Source organism: Odontesthes bonariensis, chromosome 9, assembly GCF_027942865.1.
Source record: "Odontesthes bonariensis isolate fOdoBon6 chromosome 9, fOdoBon6.hap1, whole genome shotgun sequence".
Classification (NCBI taxonomy): Eukaryota; Metazoa; Chordata; class Actinopteri; order Atheriniformes; family Atherinopsidae; genus Odontesthes; species Odontesthes bonariensis.
The window spans coordinates 29,052,473-29,076,382 of NC_134514.1; the positions used below are offsets into that span (position 1 = coordinate 29,052,473).

The window sequence follows — 23,910 nt, forward strand, 5'->3', positions numbered from 1 at the left end:
CCTGTAAGAGACAATCATTTGGAGGATTGAATGGAACATTCCTGTGACAGTTACAGTATGTGTCTGACCCTGATCGTGTACAGTAAATAGTCCATCTGTGGCCCAGTCTGCTGACGTGTGTTGCTATGTGTGGTGACTGATCTTTTCGCGGCAGGTGACCGTTGAACCCTCAACCCCGTCGTCCTGCTGAGGGAGATGGCTGGAGGGTGAGGTCCACCTCCACGGAGACACAGCTCCACTCCTCCTCCTCCTCCCCACATAGAGTCATCCCTCGTCCGGGGCACTATAAAAAGTCTGCGTCTGCTGAAGTTGCTCAGTCTCGTCACCAACTCCACCAGGTAAGACAAGCAACTTGCTGTGATTGAAAGTGGAACTTGGGCATTAGAGTGGAAGTCAGAAAAAAAGAAGTGCTGGACGACTTCTTTTTTTTCTCCCTTTAATCTGCCAGAGTAAACTTTGTGTAAGCTTTGACGAGGCTGTGAACTTGTGAATGTGTTTTTCTGGGAGGAAGAAAAGCTGCAGCAAATATTTTACTTGCAACTTTAAGACGTTAAGCTTTATAAATTGTAGAGAATGCTTTTTGGCTTCAAGCAACGGTTACTTCCAATTTAAGGAAGATGTCTGTAAACTCAAGTGCTTCCGAGCTCAGACGTCTCCCAGTCCAGACAGCTGATTTACTAATTCCGTGACTGTGTTTTACTGTAAACCTCCTAAACTAGATTATGAAGCAGGTCAGAGTTTATCTTCTTAAACTGTCTCACTAATCTATCCAGATTACAGGTTCTTTCGTTAGGCAGCCATATGTTAAGTGTTAGCTCATTTGGGGCAATTCAGGGATGAGTGTGTTGTAAAACACCCTTACTTTTAAGACATTTAAATCTGCTTTAGGTGGGAGATTCAAGACTGATTGATTTCTCTGTACATTTTAAGCCGTTTACTGCATTAACTGTAACACGGTTCCTCTATTTCCCTCTGTAGACCACCATCATGAAATTCCTGGCTCTTGCTCTTGCCGTTTTGCTGGCCGTCGGTGAGTACTGAATACAGCTTTTTTCGCATGTGAAGCTTCTGTAAATCCACAGTTTAACATTTTCTTTCCGCCTCTCTCATCTCAGGCTCTCAGGCCGCTAGCCTGCAGGCTGATGCACCCTCCCAGCTGGCCCAGATTCGGTCTGCTGTGGATGTGTACATGGTTCAAGTGAAGGAAGGTGCCATCAAAGCACTGGACCAGCTCGATGACACTCCATACCAGGAGCTCAAGTAAGCCTATTTCAGTTCTGGAACCCAGTCTCATTTTCTTTACCTGATAGTTTGTTTAGATTTTCGCTGTAGTCACTTTTTACAGCTCTGTAGACACCTTTAAATAAAATGGATGTGCATTCCACCTCTGCTTTCTCCTAGGGGCACCCTGTCTCAGCGCCTGGAGGACTTGCACACTCAAATCAAGGCCCTGCAGACCTCTGTTTCTCCCATGACAGACAGTGTCGTCAGCACCATCAGCGACGCCACCGCTGACTTGCGTGTCTCCATTATGAATGACATCGACGCACTGAAGGCTGACCTTGAGCCCAAGCGCGCCATTCTGAGGAATGTCCTGGAAAAGCACATGCAGGAGTACCGTTCCCACATGGAGCCCATCGTCAAAGAGTACTACGCCAAGCAGTCCGCTGACATGGAAGCTCTGAGGATCAAGCTGGAGCCCATTGTGGCAGAGCTGCGTCAGAAGATGGCCACCAACATCGACGAGACCAGAAATGCCCTGATGCCCATTGTGGAATCTGTGCGCACCAAGCTGGTTGAGCGCCTGGAGACCCTGAAGCAGATGGCCACTCCTTACGTCGAGGAATACAAGGAGCAGCTGAAGCAGGCCTACAGCCAGGCACAGTCCATAAAAGCTGAAGATCTGTCAGGCCTGAGGGAGAAGATTACACCTCTTGCAGAGGAAATCAAGGATAAGTTCACAGCCATCTTTGCGCTCATCGCCGAAACCTTCACCAAGAACTAAATTCTCTCTGTTCTTTTCACTAACCTCAACTTCCTGTTCTATATCTGTTCTCCGCACACAGCACGCACACAGAGACACATACATAGCCAGCACACACATGCTTTACTCGTCACATGCCAACTGCTAAGATTTTGTGTATGACTTGTATGTGAATTACCACAAATGTTCCAATCTCTGTGCAATTATGAAACCTGTGCTTTGATGAAATACAGCTCAATAAACATCTGACTGTTTATACTATTCTGCTCTCTGAAATCTTTTTGTTTTACATGAAAGGACAAAACATACACAGGTGACACGCAGCATTTCATTTGACCATTACACCCAAGTTTGCTCCATCTCAAGCCAGATGTGGTGTCGAGTTACTATTTGAAGTTTTAATACATAACACGGTTTGAGAACAAAAATTCCCCTCTCACGGGTAACAGCACACATTTAGCTTTGTAAGAGTATTTGTTGACTTAGTCGGCAAATATCACAAAGAGACACAGCATTTTGAGAGGTCATCATTGAGGTCCTCTGGAAAAACAACATTAAAACAATCAGATCTACTTGAGGATTCCATATGAGATATTTCTGTCTGTGATGATGAAAGCTGTGATTAATGAGTTGATTAGAGAACGAACCAACCTATTGACAAACTTTAGGCTTGTCAGGCAGCTTTGGATCCCTCAGGCTGCAGCCCTTCAACACCGTCCCATCACAGAGCCACATGAGACTAAACACACACCACACATGTGCACCACACATGTGCACCACACATGTACACACACCCCTCAAAAAGCTCAGTTTGCTCCTTAAAACTTTGAATTTTCATACCTGCATATCATACTATTTGTTTCTTACTTTTTGTGACATCATCATTCACAACAAATGGAGATATGTCCAAACTCTGTATGTCGTTTTTTTTTATAAATATACCAGAATACAATCTTTGAACAAAATGGGAAATTTATGTCACGGTGAGACTTAATGAATAAATGCTTCTCCAATTAGTGTGGTGCTGAAAATTTGCTCCCAGTAAAAAGTCTACAAATAATAAAAAGCGGTTTGTTCCTGTCCTCATCTGTCCACGCCCAGTCACACTGAGCTTATTGGGATGTTATTAATGTGCTAAATGTTAATCCACTAAGGCCTTCAGGCTACAAAACATAATAGGCAATAGAGCTGAGATCTCTAGATGCTTCAAAAACATTGTGCGCGTGCACACACACGCGCTTGTGTATTCACTATTTTTGCGCTTGCATGCATGCAGACGCGTGTAGCTCTGATTAGTGAATGTCAGTGGCACTATGAGGATTGTAATGGATGAGGCCAGCATCAAGGTCCCCAGTGAGAGTTTCATGGTGTATAAAACCAGCTGGTTCTCCGGCCACAAACAGCCACTCCGAAGATCTGGATGTACAGCACTGACCTCTGGACTGAGAGAAATATGTTCGCTGTCAGTTCTATGTTGCAAAGCAAAGTTGCGGGTTAACAGAAACATTAGAGGAAGCGGCTAAACTATTCAATTCAATCAATAATCCTAAAGAGTCTGAAAATATGAATGGTAAGTGGGTTTCTTTGTATTCAAAACTACCTGAGCTCTGTTGACTATGCATTCATGCACCGATAATTTGGCAAATTCTGTTGTACAAACATGTCTGTCTTTTCAGGTCTCGGGCTCTCTCACAGCTGTGAACTATCTTTGCCCTGTTGTGCAGATGGGGGGGCATTGTTGAACGCCAAGGCCCCCCAAGTCAGTGGGGTCAGGGTTCAGCTGGAGATGCAGGCACTTTGGCAGCAGTTTAACCAGCTGGGCACAGAAATGATTGTTACAAAATCTGGACGGTGACAGAAACTTCACATCTACATTTTCCTCAAATGCATTTTCCTGCGTGTCATTTTTGTACTTTCTGAAGTGTCTTTTATAATAATTTACTTTTACATGTTCTTAAACTGCAGGAGAATGTTTCCAACATTCCAGGTGCGAATCTCTGGGATGGATCCCTCTGCTGAATATGTTCTGCTCATGGACTTCATCCCCCTTGATGACAAGAGATACAGGTCAGACGTACAGAGCAAGAGATGCAGTGCTGTTCTCTCTTCTTCTCTTTTTTCCTTTGAAAGTCAGATTGTGTGAAGCAGTTAAGAGTAGTCAGTCTCTTATCTACAGTAAGCAGCGATCAGAACGCTCTTTCTCTTTGGAGACTCAGAGAGGAATTCTGACAGGGGGGGAGATAAGCTAAGAGGTACTCAGAACAGGGCCGCAGAGGAGTGAATTTTTCTATATCTAAAATAACTCAAATGAAAAAAGTAAGATCGGTTTAAGTGAACGCTACATATGTGGGATATTACACCTTGTACCCTTTGCCAGAACAAAAGGGACAGCTGTTTAATTTGTTACTATTTTCCCAACCGGAGAACATCTCTGTTGCTCCTCGTTAACTTAGCTGCACAACATATCCGACCACAGATCAGTTAAGCCTGTCTGGAGCGCTGTCAGACTTGTTGGACGGCTCATCGCTGGACGTCAGTTTTAAAAGATGGCAAGTCCATGTGCTTTTTATTCAGACTTTTTTATTCATTACTGTCTTACAGTTGATATTTTTTGGAATTAGACCAGTGGAATTTTGTGTCAAAGCAAATCAGTGGGAGGGTCCTTTGACTCTGTCACGTGAGTTTATTGTTTTAATCTTTGCAAAAGTGTCTGATAACCCTAAAGCACATGAAGTCCTTTTTTTCAGACAGGTAAAAAACACCTCACACCAGCGTATAAACTTATTTGCGCAGTAATCACATTTTTTTTTCTTTTTTCAATTGACCATTTCTTTTTCACATCTTTTAAATGTGAATTAAAAAATGCCAACTGAAACCCGGCTACTGACTGCTCACAACCCTACTTAATATAAAAAAAAGACAAAAGATATTAATATCACTTTGGTTGTGGGATGTAACATATAGTTTTGCCGAGATAGAACTGAAGTTGACCGTCTGCATGCTGAATCTTACCTTTAACATTTTTCACACCTGTGTGTATCAGATATGCATTCCACAGCTCGTCCTGGCTGGTAGCGGGGCGGGCAGATGTTGCGGCTCCAAGCAGGATGCATTTCCACCCAGACTCTCCGGCTCCGGGAGCCCAGTGGATGAAGCAGACTGTGTCCTTCGACACTCTCAAGCTCACTAACAACCTGCTGGATGACAATGGACATGTCAGTGTCTGACTTTCGTATGACGCCTACATGCTTTCACTTGTGAGGGTTGAAAAAAAAAAGTATATTCATGATAGTGTGTTTCCTTCTTTTTCGTCCTTGCCAGATGATACTGAACTCCATGCATCGCTACCAGCCGCGCTTCCATGTAGTGTATGTGGACCCAGCACCTAATAGCCATTTAAATGCATACAAAAACTTCTGCTCTTTCTCCTTCCCTGAGACACATTTCATGGCTGTCACTGCTTATCAGAACCACAGGGTAAGCTGACAACTAAAAAAGTTTTCAAAATGATGTATGTGAAGTTCTGCAGCTTTGACTATTATGGAGTTAAGATGCAATTTGTGTGTTAAACATTTCATCTTCCTCTCTTTCAGATTACTCATCTGAAAATTGCGAGCAACCCATTTGCCAAAGGCTTCAGGACTACCGACCTGCAAGCATGGTGAATGTCTGTCATTTGTGACAGCAGTTTGCCTGTTTAAGAATGACATCTTTGTCTGGACATTACAGACGAAAGCATGACAGGAGCATGGTGATCTTTTTCGCTGTTATCAGCTGGTAAATGGTGATAAGGCTGCACCTCACGGAGATAGCTAATCTTTGACCTTTGGATGTGAATTGTGAAGGTTAATTCATGGCTCATTGGTGGCCATGTGCGGCAAACCTGTCAGATTATGGTGATTCAGAGGAAAAGTTGTTTTGTTAAAAACGTTTGCACAGGGATGTGTACCGTTGTCTACCATTTCTATGTGACTCCATAACTGATGATGTTCCTTCGTGTGTGTAGGGATGGTAATGTAGCCCCCCTTGCTGTGTGTTGTCCACCAGAGGGCAGAGATGAGCCTTCCACCTCCAAACCTGGAGAGACAAGAAACTGCAGCTCAAAGACTTCAACCAGTGAGTACTTCACAATGTAACACATCTAATCTGAAACAGAATATACAGGCTTGGAAAGTCTGACATTTTTTTGTGTATCCAGCACAGCTTTGACTGTGGCTCGCCATATATCAGTCTAAATATTCAACTCTCAAATGTTATGAAGCTGAACTGGTAAAATCTGATGTTTTTGAAATAGCAGTCGGCTTAAAATTTTCATTGAACAAATAGGGGATAAGACAATGCTCAAAAATAAGAGTTTGAATATTTACCTCTACATCGACAGGAGAGAAAGGCCCTTCTCCACTGTTGGTGAAGCAGTGTGAGCCGTTTCATCACGGGAAAGACTTCATGGGACCCAACATGCAGAGGAAAGACGAGGACACTTTGTTAACATCTGCCTCCTTCCTCCATATCCCCTCTTACTGGGACTGTGCAGGGTCATGTGGACCTGAGAGAGTGGACCTGTGAAAGCAGCATGTTGAATAACTTCTTTGATATTATACAGATTTACTCGTGTATTAGTGGTAAATACAGTTTGTGGTTGGCCTCGCGGAATTAAGTTATATGGATCCTTTAAATTATGCAAGAGTAGGCCTACCATCAAAACCATCATGTGGACTAAATGGTAATACACCATTACATACTTATTAATAGAATTAAGAGCATTGCATAGTCACAGATGTGAAGTATAACAGATTATCAACAAACCTGTAAGTGAGAGGAAATAGGCTCCAAATGTATTCATGAAAATGGAATGTTGATGTGGTTATAACGTTTGTGCAACTGAAATGCATTAGTTTGACGTCTGAGAAAATAAAACGACGTTCTAAAATCTCACTCTCAGCTTCATTTAGGTCACAGTAACCGTTCAGCAAAGGCGTTTACTGAACCTGGCTGTCTATATGTGATGAGAGAAGTTACAAATACCGCGGTTCTAATAGGAATCGTGGTGAAAACTTCATTACCCATGATGCAGTGTTTCTCTAGGTTTTTAACATGAAGATGCGACGACTGACGACTGAGTTGCCTTCACAATAACAACAAAAAAAAAAACGAAAAAAAAAACCCAAAACAGTGTTGGGTACATTATCTGTTTTAACACAGTACTTGCCGCTAATATATACCATATACAGTTTGCCCAAACTGTTCTTTTTTAGTTCCATCACCGGCCAAATATATTGGCTTGAATTAGCTTTTTACTTTTGGCTAAAGGCGCCATTGGCGTTGGGTGCTACCTTTATATCTGTCTTTAAAATGGACACCCGAAGCCGTTGTTCTAAATACGCCTCAAAAGGAGATAAAACAGCATTCATTATGGTATTTATTTTTTTTACTATGTAATTTTGAAAACCTTACCGGAAATTGAATTTTTTTTTTTAATTGACTTGACCGCAATGAAACTCACGTCGTCTCAGCCCCAAAGGATGCGGCGGGGTTGATGGAGGAGGTGGAGGAGGAGGTGAAAGACAGGGAAGTGGAGAACAGAATGAACCGGTCGGTAAAAAGAAGGATGCGGATTACGGAAGCATAAAGAGCAGTCTGCCTTCCGACGGAAGCTTTGGTGGTTTTAACAAGATGCTCAGAGAAGCTGACACAGGCCGGCGGTTAGTTGATAGACGGAGCGCGGAGGAAGAGCCTGTGATTTGTGCATCGCCTCCAATTATCCGTGTCACCGAGGAGAGCTTGTCGTTATCGTGAGGACGATTTGATTTCTGCCGTCAGCTCTTTTGTAGGGGGCTAATGTAATTGTCAAAAGTTGGTGCTCTCCCCACACCGTATATTCAACACAAAATAAATCAAGTGACTCCGTCCCTCCTCGTGTTGTGGGTCAACTGCCGTCATGGTTTTAGCCGTCATTTTAGCATCATCACTACCTAAACTCGATTCCTCTGCCGCTGCAGGTTGGATGTCAAACTGAGGGGAGCGCCAACACTAAACAGAACAGAAAGACAAATCGACCGTGTAACACCATGGAGGAGTCGTTGTTACAGCTTCGCAGGTTGACGGGTGTATTTATATGGACGGCTTTGTTTCTGCTCAGCCGCGGACAGTCCGCACCGAACTCCTCGGGCCTGTCTCAAGTTATCCGCGTGCCACTGCGGCACGGCGCTCGCGGTGAGCAGCCGCCGCCGCTGCCACCTGCCAGTGCAGCACGAGCTGCTGCTCTGGCCCTGAAACAAGGACGCGTCCCCGCGCGCAGACGGAGAGAAGCGGCAGCGGACGGTGTCAGCTTTGTGGCCATGATTGATAACCTGCGGGGGAAGTCCGGTCAGGGCTACTACGTGGAGATGGCCGTGGGATCTCCTCCACAGAAGGTAAGGGTTTAACACCCTTGCGGTTTAGTGTTTGTGCTACATGTGCGATCTTATTTGCCCCATGCACGCAGGTATACAACAACATTCAATTCATTTCACCATGAAGTATTTATTTAGGGATGGCTTTCAGTGTTAAGGCTGGTCAGTTATAGCATTATTTTCTGTCTCTTGCAAAAATGATCATTTATTCTTTGGCGTTTCACTCCCCGTGTATTTCAGTTTAATACATTGTGCCACAATCTCGGGAATATTTGATTAAATATCAGGTACACTTAATCTTGCCAATAGAGACCCCTGCACATACGAATTTTTCTTTTTAAGATTGTAAGGAGCCATCAGTGAAAACTGAGCCAAATAGCCAATCTAACATTAGAAACATATAATTTTGCATTCATTCTATTGTTACTTGCATAGATGTGTGCCTGCATATATGCGCAGCACATACACACTTCAATGGTTTGTAGAAGTTTTGTGATAATAGAAGATACATAGACATTTGATGGGATGTTAGTTCAATGTAAAGTTCTAGGTTTTTTTCAGGGATTTTTCTTTGAAAAGTCACTTGACTGAAAAGTACTTATGCATATAGAAATATAGTGCCTGACTGTCCAGTACTGTGGCTAGCCCTTTAAAGACTGATGGCCTGTTTGTGAGAGCGATAGAAAGGACTGAAAGAAAGCGACAGATAATGGAACCATTAATTCTTCGGAGTGAGCACTGCCAGCTGGGTGCAGCTGCGGGGCACAGGGTGGCACACAGAGGGTGACGGCAGAGGAAGAGTCAGACAGAGATGAGCCGGCAGAGGAGAAGGAGAGCGAGAAGGGGATTGAGAGTGAAACACATAAATGAATGAGAGCGGAGAGCGGGAGGAGGGGAACGGCGCGAGCGTGAATGAGAAGGAGACGAAGAGAATGAAAGAGCGTTAAAGAGAGGAGAGTGGGTGTTGGGAAGAGGAGGAAGAAGTGGGACAGAAGGCGGATGTGGGAGTTAGACAGGGTGTTTCTTAGGAAACAAAAGGAAAGACTGTAGAAAGAGATGATGAGGGGAAAAGAGGGCTTTTAGGTGCAGGATGGAAGTGTCAGTCTGTCTCTGAGAGCCACTGATGCTTCCACCCCCAGAAAAAGACAGCATACTCTACAGACCCATGTTTCATGTACCTTAATGTCTCTAAATGAGATCTGTTAAGCTTGTGTGAGGCAGGGCGTTTTCTATACGTATCTTTTGTCATTTCAATGTATATTGTTATAATTTTTTTTCATAGACCCGATAGTGTCAGGCTAACAATCTCTGCTATTGTCCATGGAAGCCTGACTCCTACCAGGATCACGACCCCGACTCAGGATAATCAATATGAATGCGGTTATGAGGAAAATCCAAGTTTATTGGATAAGTGTCAGAGGTCTACGCCGCATATTAATCTTTGTTGACGGTACTGCCTCACGGCGTGAACCCTCTTAGACAAGCTTTCCTTTTCTCTAATAGAAAAGAAAAAGAAAAAACTTCAGAAATCACGGAGAGAACCGTTGTTCAAGACCACTTGAAAAGGCTACAAGAAAGCTTACCTCCTTGGAAGCCAAACAAAACTCAAGACTTGTGCACAGTTCTGTGTTTTAGAAAATGTACGGGCGACACCAAAACACTGTCATAATTCGAAGAGTGAAATACTTCTAAATCCTTGTTGGACGTACTGTATGTGACACCAGTTTTTCTAAATTATGATGTCTGAGCACTTTCCTCTGGGATTCAGCAGATAAGTGAGGACAAAATGGTCTCGAATGCCAATAGCATATAAGAATGTGATGAAAAGCCTTGTGGTTAGTTTTTTTCAGCAGATCCATTTCTGTAGAAAGGACCTCGATCAGTTATGGTAACGCTCAGATATGTTGAGATAACCACCCGATAGCTTCTCCAACACAATGATGGAGGAAGGGCAAATTTAGTGGCTGGAACAGATGGGCTCTCTGCCAGAGAAGACAGGAAGACGGAGAGAAGTAAAAAACAGAGCAGGGAAAGACGTGAGGTCGCAGTGTGTGTCAGGATGCAACCTTTAGCATTCGCGTTCACTGCTGAGCGCCGTGACTCGGAGTGTGTGTGTGTGTGTGTGAAAGAAACGGCTCAATCCTGGACAGTCAGCACATTTCTGTCCAAGAGAGGAACGCAGAGTGCACAGCATTATGTCTGAAAGTAGTGGTGTTTTTAGAGAGAGCTTATGCAGGTTGTGTGTATTACGGCTATGGGAATGCTGTATGTGTGTGTTAGGAAGAAAAATGAAGTACACAAAGCCAGGATTTATTCTGGGCCGGCAGCACTGGCCCTTGAGACAGTAGCACTTCTATGGGTATTTTAAGAGTCAATCCATTATTGAACAGCGTGCTTTGGCTTTGTGGCTGCCTGTGTTTTTTATGCTACTGTGTTTATCCTCAATACCAATGTCATGATCCCCTTTTTTGACTCTGAAATGAAATACTTTTATGAAAGCTGCCTGTAACATATAGCACAGCGGACAATGCATAGTAAATTGACATTTATAGAGTATGAATTAAACAATTGTGTGGTATAAATGGTGCTTTTATCTTTCACAGCCGTCTGTCATTGTGCTCCATTCACACATTCACTTTCTGTTTTCGCTGATTTAGCAAAATATGATACTCACATAGCAGTGCAGACAAAAGAGGAGAAGATGAGAGAGAGGTGGGTAAAGGGGGGGGGGGGGGGGTAGAATGGGCAACCTGAGAGGAGGGGAGGGTTAGTGTGGAGACAGAGGGACCGAGAAGGACATTTAGGTCATGGAGAAGTATTACAGGGCACTACAACAAAAGAGAAGCGGATGTAGAGAATGTCTGAGCGGTCCAAACTGAAAAGTGAGAGCGAACCACTGCGGAAAAGTAAAGAAAATGGAAGACATCAGCAACAACTCTGCGTCTCTATGAAGCACAGATACGGATTTAAGTAGCTTTCCAGGGACCGATGCAGGGGTCTTATTTGCCCACTCATTTCTACACAGTGGTAATTCTTTTTGGTTCTCTCTGTCCTTAGTTGAATATCCTCGTAGACACCGGGAGCAGCAACTTTGCTGTCGGGGCAGCTGCTCATCCCTTTCTGCGTAGATACTACCATCGTTCACTGTGAGTAGTGACACGATTGTCAGACACGCAGCTTTACTGGTTGAACAGCCGCTTACAGAGAAATGCTCAAGGAAAGTGAATCTCTTTTTTTCTCTCTCTCCGTTCACAGCTCCAGTTCATATCGTGACCTTGGCAGGAGTGTGTACGTTCCTTACACTCAGGGTCGCTGGGAAGGGGAGCTGGGCACCGACTTGGTATCTGTGCCGCATGGCCCCAACGCCACGCTGCGCGCCAACATCGCTGCAATCACCCAGTCAGATCGCTTTTTTATCAATGGGTCTAACTGGGAGGGAATCTTGGGACTAGCTTATGCTGATATAGCACGGGTAAGGTCACATCACTTGGTTCTTCAAATTCTGGGGAAAAATCTTCTCTTAAATCACCTCAATTTCGCGCTAATTATGTAAAAAACACCAAAGTCAACACCCTGAAACTATAACCTCGATTCCAAAAAAAGTTTGGAGGCTGGATAAAATGTAAAAAAAAAAAAAAAAAAAATGCAATGATTTTCAAGTCTCAGTCCAATTTATTCACAATATAAGATAGAAATCATTCTAAATGTTGAAAGTGAGACATTTTACTGTTTCATAACAAAACATGAGCTCATCTTGAAGCTGAGCACAGCAAGTCGTCTCAAAAAGGTTGCAAGAAAAGGTTGAAAAAAGTGAGAAGTAAAAGAAACAGCTGGAGGAACATGTTGAAGCTGATTAGGTTAAGTGGCAACCGGCCAGTAATGGGACTGGGTATAAAAGAGAGCACCGTAGAGAGGCCAAGTCTCTCTGGAGTAAAGGTGGACAGAGGTTTTGCTGTCTGCTGAAAACTGCATCTTCAATGTTCCCCAATGCTGAATTCAGAGTACTCTAAATTAGAGGTGCACCGAATATTCGGCAACCGAAAATATTCGGCCGAAAACGCAAAAAAAAAACACATTCGGCTTTTGGCCGAAAGCCAAATGAGTGGCCGAATCGGAGGCCGAATAGTGGTGACGCAAAATTATCCACTTCCAGACGGCGGAGTCGACAGAACCAAAGTCATCTGTAAACTCTGCCAATATGCCGCCCATTGATTGGATGCGAAACTCCGGTTCTTTTCACAGATGTTTATTAACGCCACATCAACACCGTATAACTAAATGTTCAAGTAAACAAAATAAAGTACAACATTAGTTGTTGTAATCATTAAAGAAATAGCATTCTCAGCATTGTCGCTGGTACCAATAAATAATCAAAGTAATACTGGCCACTTTAGCTGCTTCTCAACCAACGGCAGAGTCATTCCCCAGGGGCAATCTTCACGGTCAGAACTAGGATTCTTTAACTTACACTTCTCCTCTGCATCACATTCAAACAGTTACAGCAAACACCACGAAGCATGGAGTAATAAAATAAAAATAAACTAGCAGTTAACATCACGCTACAGGTGCTCTGTGTGAAGCTCTCGGAGCTAACCGACGCTACTTCCTGTTTTACTTGTTTCCACGTAAAAGCATGTATTTCAAAATAAATTAAAAATAAAAACTCCTGCATTTACAGCCAAGTTGAATTGTCTTCTCACCGTAGTAGTTTCAGTCTAAAATATCACTTAAAGGCAAAACACACAAACTACAAAAAATGCTGCCACTGTTCCTGAAGGAGCAGGCTACCTAGACTCTATGCCAAAAAGGACACTCAGATAATTTGTTATATTGCATGTTTTTACATTTTTGTGTTGGAACGCTTTTATAATATGTTGTATTTTTTGTTGTATGAAATGAATGAAAAAAAACCTGAATGAATTGAAAATGGGAATTAATGAAACATCTCTAGTTATTAGTTATAGTTATTAGTAATAACTTTTGAAGATTTCAAATAAACATTTATTTTCTTTGAAAAACATGTCTAAACATTTATTGTAAGGCATAGATTTAAGCAATATTTAAATATGGTGAAAAATCTAACTTTTGATAACTTAACTGAACTGTAATATTCGGTTTCGGTTTTGGTATTCGGCCAAGTGATTAATTATTATTCGGTTTCGGTTTCGGCCACAAATTTTCATTTCGGTGCACCTCTACTCTAAATATTCCATCATCTACAGGGTGAAATACCATTAAAAGATTTAAAGAATCTGGAGACTTCTCTGTACACAAGGAATGTTCATTATTGTATGCTTGTGATTTTGTGGCCCTCAGAGAGCGCTGTATTAAAAAAAAAAGCGTGATTCTGTCACGACATCCCTGCATGGACTAAGGAACACTTCCAGAAATCATCGTATGTGAACACGGATGCAGGTTAATGCTCTGTCAAGTAAAGAAGAAGCCATATGTGAACATGATGTAGAACAATGTTGTGTTGAATATTATTTCTGGGCTACTTCATTATTAAGGGACTAAAACTTTAGATCACTTTCAGCAACATTAAGATATGAAATTATACAATAAAAAAAAAGAAGAGAGAGGGAGCATGAGCGGAGCAAGAAGAGCTCTCCTATACATCAGTATTTAGGGTGAATTTCAAGGTTCCTAACAGGAAAGCTCAACTCGAATGATCCCCAAGTTTGATTTGCAACAAGGAAGTCAGAAGAACCTCCCTATCCCCAATCTTAAAATGTGTGGGGTGTTTGCAAGTACAAAATACAATTAAATGTGTTGTTATCATTGGGTACTGCACACAAGCGCTAGACTCGTCGATGAGCAGAAGAGTGTAAGACAAGGCTGCATGGAGAAAGACAAAATGTGCATGTGGATAAAGAACTCAAGAGTCTTTAATGAAATGAAGGATACAACCAAAAGGCACTACACTGGCAGGTAGTCCAAAAACATGAGTTAAAAATTTCAGAATGGAGCAACAGAACAAGCTTGACATGAAGGCTGAGACATATATATATATAATGGATACAATATAGACTGAAAGAGGAGTCGGTTAGTAGCCTAACTCAACAGGTAGATGGTAATCAGCAAAGACGTGGTGTGTGGCAAATGCAAGAGAAAAACTAGCTGAAATGGATAGACAAAAAACAGCCAGAAGTAAAGTTAACCGGACTACAGATCAAGTAAAAAAACTAACTGAGCAGACAGGAGCAAGTCAACAGCCAAGTAAACACATTAAAGCTAAACCTAATCTAACTGGAAGATATTGAAAGAACATGGCATTATTTATATATAAAGCACAAAAATACAAACAAAACACAGACCACGACACGGTATGTTTAAAGAATTTCCACATAAGAACCCATCTATCCCATCTGTGCAGCATGATGGAGGCAGTGTCATGGTTTGGGCCTGTTTTGCTGCATTAATACTTCATGTGTGGAGTTCAGAATTCCCAGTTCAACCATGGAACAATGAATACTAAATAATATCAGTAGATTTTGCAGTAAGATGTCAGCCTCACTATGTTTTGCAGCCATGTGTATGTTGAAGCAAAGAACATTCTAACTGGGTTACAAACCCTCAGGCACCACTGTGCGTGATTTGGCAGTTGATCTGTTGACAGGAGGAGGAGGATATTTTTAGAGAATGAGAGTTTGCTTTGGTCGCTCAAACAGCTGTTCTGCTCGCTGTATTTCCCTCTCTGCCTTCCAGCCCGATGAGACGCTGGAGCCTTTCTTTGACTCTTTGGTTCGGCAGACTTCTGTCCCCAACCTCTTCTCTCTCCAGCTGTGTGGTGCAGGCTTCACCCAAAACTACTCCCTGGGCAGCTCTACCGTTGGCGGCAGCATGGTGACGCAACGACACACCCACACACAAATCATCGAATGTTGCGCATTAGCGAGCGCTGGATTTAATTTTTCTCTGTGCCGTTAGATCATCGGAGGAGTGGACTCGTCACTCCATGTGGGAGAGCTCTGGTACACTCCCATCCGCAGGGAGTGGTACTATGAGGTCATTATTGTACGGATTGAGGTCAATGGACAGGACCTCAACATGGACTGCAAAGAGGTAGGAGTCGATACTGCAAGCAGTAAGAAATATTTATTTAGTGGTTGATAAAAGCTATGCAACAGACATTTAACGTGTGACCATTTTAACTGTCTTCTGCAGTACAACTATGATAAGAGCATTGTGGACAGCGGCACCACCAACCTTCGCCTGCCTAGAAAGGTCTTCCAGGCTGCAGTTAAGGCCATCGAAGCGGCATCCTCGGTCAGTCCTTGCGATACTGCAGACACCCTCTAATCCTCCGATCTTCTGTTTCTCTTTTTCTTGTGTTGGTTTAGCTGCTCCAGTCCACACCCATCCCCTGACATGTCTCATGAAGGTAGATGATACAGATGACAATGAACGCCTTTTATTAGCCTGATTATTAATGCCTAGTCACAGCAGTGCTCCATTTTGCTCATTTATGGCAGTGCAGAGCACCATTGTGCTAATGTTTGTTTGATGACATCATCAGAAAGCACTTCACCTTTATCTCATAAAGCTTGCTTTCGTTTCTAGAAGAAAACTGTGGACAAACGCTTAACTGGCCCGAGGGGAGGCAACACGATAAGTCTTGTATCTGTGCTTTGAATATTCAATTCATTTTTATTTATATAGTGCCAAATACAACAAATGTCATCTCAAGGCACTTAGATAGTAAGTCCAATTCAAGCCAATTGGAATTCAATTAATTAATAATAATCATAATTCATAAAATAATCCAATTCGTTCATATAGAGCCAATTCAAAAACAATTTCCTAGCTAAGAAAACCAACAGATTGCACTGAAAACTTTTTGTTTTTCGGTCCAATCTCCCGGCCTGAGCGGCGTGCCTGAGGCGACTGTGGAGAGAAACGACTCCCTTTTAACAGGAAGAAACCTCTGGCAGAACCAGACTCAGGAAGGGTGGCCATCCGCCTCGACCAGCTGGGGTTTGAGAAGACAGAAAAAGGGGGGGGGGGAGGGGGGGGGCGGGGGGGGGGGCACCGCGACGGCGGCACTGTAACACCATTCAAAGGATATCTGTTGGAACAGGGAAACACGAGTTAATGACCACAATAATATCACATATACATAAAGAGAGTAAAGTGAGGAAAGGTGTGTCAGATGAGGCCCCCCAGCAGTCTAGGCCTATAGCAGCTTAACTATGGGATGTTTCAGGATCACATGAGCCATCCCTATTCAAGGTAAACACAAGAAACTTGTGCTAACGAAAAAATAAATAATAAAATAAAGTAAAGGACCAGACTCAGTGAGTAATTCCCTATACTCCCTATATAGATCTGCTCCTCACACCACAACAACCATCTTTTTACAGCCACAAGCTACCTCAGCCTCTCACCAACTGCACACCAGTCACAGCGGGGTGGGGATGCAAACCCTGGTTCGGGTAGGGGGAGAAATAAAAGAGGTAAGATAAGCGGGAATGGGATTCAAACCCTGGTTCGGGTAGGGGGTAATGAAAGTATAGAGGGTGCCAGAGGTGGAGGCAGAACAAGACACACTAGCAGACACACTATCAGATTCAACAGACCTAACTATAAGCTTTATAAAAAAGGAAAGTTTTAAGCCTGGTCTTAAAAGTGGAAAGGGTGTCTGCTTCCCGGACATTTACTGGCAGCTTATTCCACAATTGAGGGGCCTGATAACTGAAGGCTCTGCCTCCCATTCTACTTTTAGAAACTCTGGGAACCTCAAGTAAACCTGCAGTTTGGGAACGAAGTGCTCTGTTAGGAAAATATCTTACAATGAGATCTTTAAGATATGATGGAGCTCGGTCATTAAGAGTTTTATATGTAAGGAGAAGAATCTTAAATTCTATTCTGAATTTAACAGGGAGCCAATGAAGAGAAGCTAAAACTGGAGAAATATGATCTCTCCTGTTAGTTCTCATCAGAACTCTGGCTGCAGCATTTTGGATCAACTGAAGGCTTTTCAGAGAATATGTAGGACAGCCCAATAATAAAGAATTACAGTAGTCCAATCTTGAAGTAACAAATGCATGAATTAGTTTTTCTGCATCACTCTGAGACAAGATGTTCCTGATTTTAACAATATTACGAAGGTGAAAGAAGGCAGTCCTAGAAACCTGTTTTATATGCGAGTCAAATGATAAGTTCTGGTCAAAAATAACTCCAAGGTTCCTCACTGTAGAACTAGAAGCCAAGGAAATACCATCTAGAGTAACTATATAGCTAGACAATTTCTCCCTGAAACGCTCAGGTCCAAAGATAACGACTTCAGTTTTGTCTGAATTTAGCAGCAGACAGTTCTGAGTCATCCAGGTCTTTATGTCTTTAAGACATGCTTGTAGTCTGACCAACCTATTGGTTTCATCTGGTTTTATAGATAAGTACAGCTGAGTATCATCAGCATAGCAATGGAAATTTATGCCATGCTGTCTAATAATGTTACCTAATGGAAGCATGTATAAAGTAAAAAGAATCGGTCCAAGCACAGAACCCTGGGGAACTCCATGACTTACTCTGGTGTGTGAGGAAGATTCTTCATTTACAAGAACAAACTGAAATCTATCAGATAAATATGATTTAAACCAGCCTAATGCAGTTCCTTTAATCCCAATAACATGTTCAAGTCTGTGTAATAAGATACTGTGATCGACCGTATCAAATGCAGCACTGAGATCCAACAGGACAAGCACAGACACAAGTCCGCTATCAGAGGCTAAGAGGAGATCATTGGTAACTTTCAGCAGTGCTGTTTCTGTGCTATGATGCACTCTGAATCCTGACTGAAACTCTTCAAACAAATTATTTCTGTGTAAATGATCACAAAGCTGAGCTGCAACTATTTTTTCAAGAACTTTAGACATAAAAGGAAGATTGGATATAGGTCTATAATGAGCCAACACTTCTGAATCAAGAGTAGGTTTTTTAAGTAAAGGTTTAATTACAGCAACCTTAAAAGTCTGAGGTACATATCCTGTCAACAAAGACAGATTGATCAAATCCAATATGGAAGTGTCAATTAATGGGAAAACCTCCTTGAACAGTCTGGTTGGGATTGGGTCTAAAACACAAGTTGATGGTTTAGAAGAGACTATTGCTGTTGTTAGTTCAGAGAGATCAACTGGGCAGAAGCCGTCTAAATACAAATCAGGTTCTAAAGATACTTCTAAAGCTGCTGTACTTGATGATACATCACTAATAATAGTGGGAAGGACTCCATCAATCTTCTCTCTGATAGAAACAATTTTATTAATAAAGAAGCTCATGAAATCATCACTGCTGAGAGTTAAAGGAATAACTGGCTCAGCAGAGCTCGGACTCTTAGTCAGACTGGCTACAGTGCTGAAAAGAAACCTGGGATTATTCTTATTCTCATCTATCAATGATGAATAATAAGCAGTTCTAGCTTTACGAAGGGCTTTCTTATACATTGTTAAACTATCTTTCCAGACTAACTGAGACTCTTCTAAATTAGAGGAACGCCACTGTCTCTCCAGCTTTCTTGCAGTCTGCTTTAAAGCACGCAGCTGTGAATTATACTATTATATATAATATAATAATATATATAATTATATATTGAATCAGTGCTGCTTTCTTCTCTTTTGATTGGGTTCCCCCTTTTTTTTCCTGTCAACATTCGTTACAAACAGTGCCCGAAAATCTCTTTAGAATTATAGAAAATAAGAAAGGGATGAATGTTTTTTAGGCAACCTGAATTTCTCCCCATATTTATTGGACAAGCTGCAGCCCCCCACATCTGACCCTGATATGTAATGAGAGGAATGAATGATTGTCCCTCTGACCCTGCCTTTCAGACAGAGCAGTTTCCCTCTGGGTTCTGGCTGGGGGAGCAGCTGGTATGTTGGCAGGCCGGCACTACACCCTGGCACATCTTCCCAGTCATTTCCCTCTATCTGATGAGTGAAAACCGCAACCAGTCCTTCAGGATCTCCATCCTACCACAGGTAATTACAGTGTCAGGTTCTCAGTCTGCGTGGGATTGTGTAATCAGGTGATCAGAAATGTCTTCAAGTCAGTAGACATCAATTTTGTAATGTGAAATCAGGTCACCTCTAATTCCAAAAAAAGACAACACAATGATTTGCAAATGTCGTAAACCAACATTTTAATCACAATAAAAGGCTGGAAACGTATTAAATGTTGGAAGTAAGACTGCTATTTCATTAAAAAAATATTAGCTCATATAGAAGTTCATTTCAAAATTTGAATTTTCCCTCCATACGATCCTCATCAGGTAAACGTGCAAAAAAATAACATTGATAATTGTGTTTGTGATGATAATTGAAAGAATTACTGTTTTCTAACGCTGAAAAGTCATTAAACGCGGCACCTGTGCGAAGCTCGTGGTCTTCATGCAGCCAGCAAAATAAAAAAAAATAAAAAGACTGCTCTGTTTTTTGCCTTCTGTTCTTAATTCTGTAGAAGGTCATTTACACTTAATAGGGTTTATAATAGAGCACTTAGAGACAATAAATGAATGCAGCAATGAGCTAGAAGCGTTTTGTGAACGAGACCGTGCAATCACTGCTTAAAAGTTGGAATGACCTGACAGTGTATCAGCTGATAGGCATGTTTGTGTTTACAAACGGAAATCAGTGAGTGCTCTGTAGTGGACAACTGTGTAACTACATCACTGTTTCTACATTGTCTCTATGGCAGTTATACGTCACTGCAATCAACCACCACTTTCCACTGTGCCTTCTTTCCTTAAAGTGTGGTGCATAAGGCAGGGCCACTGCCACATGTGGTTTCAGGTTGAATATTAACGACTGCGTACAGGGGCTCACAACCCAGGACTGCGTTTGTGTTTAGTTGCAAGGAAACAAACAGGAGATCCACAGATTGTCTCCTGCACAGCTCTTCTCTGTCCAGACTTAAAAGATATGCCCAATGATATAAACGCCAAAGATTGGTAAGAAAATATTAAAGTGTATTTAAGAATATGAACTGTTTTACATGGCTTAAAGGTAAAGAAGACACATTTCTCCCAATATCATCAGGGAGATTAGCATATTAGTTTTGTTACGTACAGTTTTAAAGGAAACTCCTTCCTCTGGGATTGAATGGCGACTTGTCCAGAGTGTGAAACCGACTTTCTGTTCTTTTGACGTCTTCACTTGGCTCAGGATTTAAAAAAAAAAAAAAAGCCATGAAAATGGAGGACTGTTGACAGAAAAAAGCCTCACAGAGCAAAGGTATTCACAGAGAAATTAAAGTGCGGAATATAATGAAAAGAACACGTCTCCGGAGAATGGATTCAGTTGATTAGCAGAATTTTATTTATTTTTTTTAATGCTGAAGATGAAAAGAAGATAGCTTCTATAACAGGATAACAAGAAGTGAGTCTATTGGAAATAAGAGGTGTGTGGAAGACAAGAAACTTGCAGAAGGGAACGATACTACCAGGGGTCCCCAGGTCCTTCAAATGTCAAAGAATCGTGACACTGCAAACTATAAAATTATGCACATAAACCTTTACAAAGTCTTTGTACTTCCTCACAAGACTTTACAACAGTTGATTGAGCTCGACTCTACCAGTCTAAGTGAGAGGTGGGTTGTTACTGTGGGCATTAAGTCGCACTGTGTGGGTAAAGATGTGTGCTTTCCTGGTTCCTTCTTGTGATATTTTGTGTCTGAATCCACACCTGGGATTTCTCTCTGTGCTTTCTTGTTTGTCGCTTTTAACTATGCAGCAATACCTGCGGCCCGTGGAGGATGTGGCATCCGCTCAGGAGGACTGCTATAAGTTTGCCGTGTCTCAGTCCAGCACCGGTACGGTGATGGGGGCGGTCATCATGGAGGGCTTCTACGTTGTCTTCGACCGTGAAAAGAAACGCATCGGCTTCGCTGTTAGCACCTGCCACGGTGAGTGAGAGGGGAAAAAAGGGAGAAGTAGAAACAGATTTAATGTGCAAACAAAACAGACAGAGAAAATAAAGATTGAGACATTCAAACGCCTTTAATCCTCTTTTTCCATTTGTAGTGCATGATGAGTTCCGCACCGCCTCTGTGGAGGGCCCATTCCACGGCGTTGACTTGGAAGACTGTGGCTACAACATCCCCCAGACAGACGAGTCCACTCTGATGACCATCGCCTACATCATGGCGGGAATCTGCGCACTTTTCATGCTGCCTCTTTGTCTCATGGTGTGCCAGTGGCGCTTCGCCCGCTGCCTCCACCCACACGGGGACTTTGGAGACGACATTTCACTCCTGAAGTGAAGAGGAGGAAAAACGGAGGCAGGAGTCGTGGACGCTCGAAATGCAGGGGCCGAGACGGCGTGTGTTTAAAGGGATGTTACAAAATGAAGGTGCTGTTTCAAAGTCAGCTGAAAAGATTCTTCAGGTATATGTTATAAAAAGTATAGAAACTGCTGACACACAGTGAGCCTTGCTGCCCTTGAGTTGTTTGCGAGGGTGACTAAAGCCATTATGAACTTAAAGGAGAAGCAGGGGGAAGGTGCTGCCGTCAGCATCACTTTTGCCTGTTTAAGCTACCTGTGCAGATCAGCATGGCTAGAGGAATCAATGTGGGCAAAAATGCAAAACGGACAAACAAAAAAAATCTGTTCTTTGTTAAAAATTGTATAAAAATAAGCACTGCAGAGTGAATTAAGAGCAAACAGATACTTTACAAACGCGACTAAAATCAAAAGCGCAAGCTAGACTCGAGCGCATAGATGGGGAGTCAGATTGTACTGGTCCGCTGTGGTGCGTGTGCTTGTTGCTCATATATTTGTGGCTTTTTCGAGTGAATGAAGCAAGTTGTGTGTGCATGTGTGTGTGTGTGTGCGCGTGTGTGTGTGTACATGTGCACAGTTATTGCAAGTGAAGATTATACTAGAACGTTTAAAGGAAATCAAGTTGTTACTTATGAAAATGAGAGAAATGACCCAGCATCTACAAAAAGACTCCTATATTGCACCTGCCAGCCAGCGAAGAATTCTGCAAGCTAACGACGTATGCATAAAGAGGCCATTTGATTGAATATGTGACTGCAGAGCATTTACAGTTTAAGACCAGTCTCGCTCGGTGTGAAACGGAGGCGACTGATGGCAGTCAATATCAGATGTCACTTTTTCTTCTTATACCGATCGCATAAACCTATGGTGTTGTACATAAAACGTGTGCATTACAGATCTTTTATCCGCACTGACACTGAACACAGAGTGCTTATCCTCGCAAACTACTCCTGCACCCATTTGGTGATCTGCACATGTAACGACACATTACATGTTCACAAACCAAGACTTAATAGGGCTTCTCTCTCACATACGCAAACAGCCTAACTCACCACATCTTTTAACGGGACCATATATGCTTAGACAAGGAAGCCAGCCCAAAGTATGTTATACACTGAAGAACATTATATACATCTGTGTGGGACAGTTTGTGTTGTCTCTAAACAAGCTGTAAATAGATCAACTCAGAACTGAATATTTATCTGTCAGGCTCTGGCAGCACTGTTGAATCAATAAAGTACTTATTGTAACTCTTACAAACGTCTCATTTCTTCTGGAAAAATGTTAAACTCAGAGAAATATTCCTCCCATTAAGACCTAATCACACCCTTGGGGTTATTTAGTGCACGGATGAGCCGTTATCAGTTCATAATGTGTCACTTTAGGAATAAGCTTGTTAAACCAAGTAAAGAAAAATGACCATTCCTATTTCATTTACTGCTCTCAAATGGATCAATATCTCTGATCCACAGAGTCACATAGAGTAAGTCATTTCTTCAGTCCATTTATGAGTGTATCTTCATAAAGTTGTTAGAAATGGATCAGGCAGTTACACGTACATTACAGAGGAGGATACGGGACAGGATGTAGGTTTTAAAAAAAGCGTGCCCACCTGCACAGGACTCTAGTCCATCACTGTTTTCCTTGATCTGTATCTTTTCTTTATCTGTATCTGAGAAGCAATTGTCGCCACTCATCAATCTGGAAAGGGTCAGAAGGCCATTTCCTAACAATTTGGAGTCCATCATTCTACAGTGAGCGAGATTATTCCCAAGTGGGACACATTCAAGACAACTGGCAATGTTCAGGGAGACAGCAAAAAACTGAAGAGCTCCATCTCAAACTCTATGGGCCTCAGCGTGTTAACTGTTAAAAGTTGATGACAGAACAATTAAAAAAAGGCTGAAAAAAAATACAGCTTGTTTGGATGGGTTGCAAGTGGAAATCCTCTTTTCAATAAAAAGAACATGCCTCCCCAGTTTGGGTATGCAAAGTTGCATCTGAACAAACCACAAGACATCTGGGACAATGCCCTTTGCACAAACAAGTTCAAATTAGAGGTGTTTGATGAAAATACACAGCACCAAAAAATTAGGTAAAACAACAAAACAGCATATCAACATGAACAGCTCATACAAACTGGATCTGGGCACCTTGAATCACGAGGTACACTTAGTTTTACTCACACTGCTTCTGGATTTTGGCTTAGTTTTTGCTGAATAAATAATAACACTGTATCATACGTCATATGTTGTCA

The 23,910-nt window shown here is 42.2% G+C and overlaps 3 protein-coding genes across 5 annotated transcripts in view; all 3 read left to right on the plus strand.

The window, feature by feature from the left end:
- LOC142388547 (apolipoprotein A-I-like) overlaps positions 1–2,245 on the plus strand; it is a 282,451-nt gene extending 280,206 nt beyond the window's left edge. For 2 of the 3 annotated variants that reach the window (XM_075473942.1, XM_075473943.1), the window contains exons 2-4: positions 977–1,030; positions 1,116–1,260; positions 1,402–2,245. In XM_075473942.1, the coding sequence (XP_075330057.1) occupies positions 988–1,030; positions 1,116–1,260; positions 1,402–2,005 (792 nt within the window). In that variant the 5' untranslated portion in view covers positions 977–987 and the 3' untranslated portion in view covers positions 2,006–2,245. Of the gene's footprint in view, positions 1–310; positions 339–976; positions 1,031–1,115; positions 1,261–1,401 lie in introns of those variants that run through there. The other variant, XM_075473941.1, reaches the window with a different exon arrangement.
- Positions 2,246–3,297: 1,052 nt separating this feature from the next.
- Positions 3,298–5,649, plus strand: LOC142388711 (T-box transcription factor TBX1-like). Its single transcript, XM_075474255.1, has 6 exons — positions 3,298–3,337; positions 3,709–3,835; positions 3,950–4,051; positions 5,028–5,199; positions 5,306–5,461; positions 5,578–5,649. Exons 1-6 carry the CDS (start codon positions 3,298–3,300, stop codon positions 5,647–5,649), a joined length of 669 nt encoding a protein of 222 aa, XP_075330370.1.
- A 1,832-nt stretch (positions 5,650–7,481) lies between these two features.
- Positions 7,482–22,913, plus strand: bace1 (beta-secretase 1). The gene is made up of 9 exons (XM_075473947.1): positions 7,482–8,397; positions 11,434–11,522; positions 11,632–11,848; positions 15,085–15,222; positions 15,307–15,441; positions 15,544–15,645; positions 19,206–19,355; positions 21,105–21,276; positions 21,395–22,913. The coding sequence occupies exons 1-9, from the start codon at positions 8,053–8,055 to the stop codon at positions 21,631–21,633; spliced, it is 1,587 nt and encodes a 528-aa protein (XP_075330062.1). The 5' UTR covers positions 7,482–8,052; the 3' UTR covers positions 21,634–22,913.
- Positions 22,914–23,910: the final 997 nt, after the last annotated feature.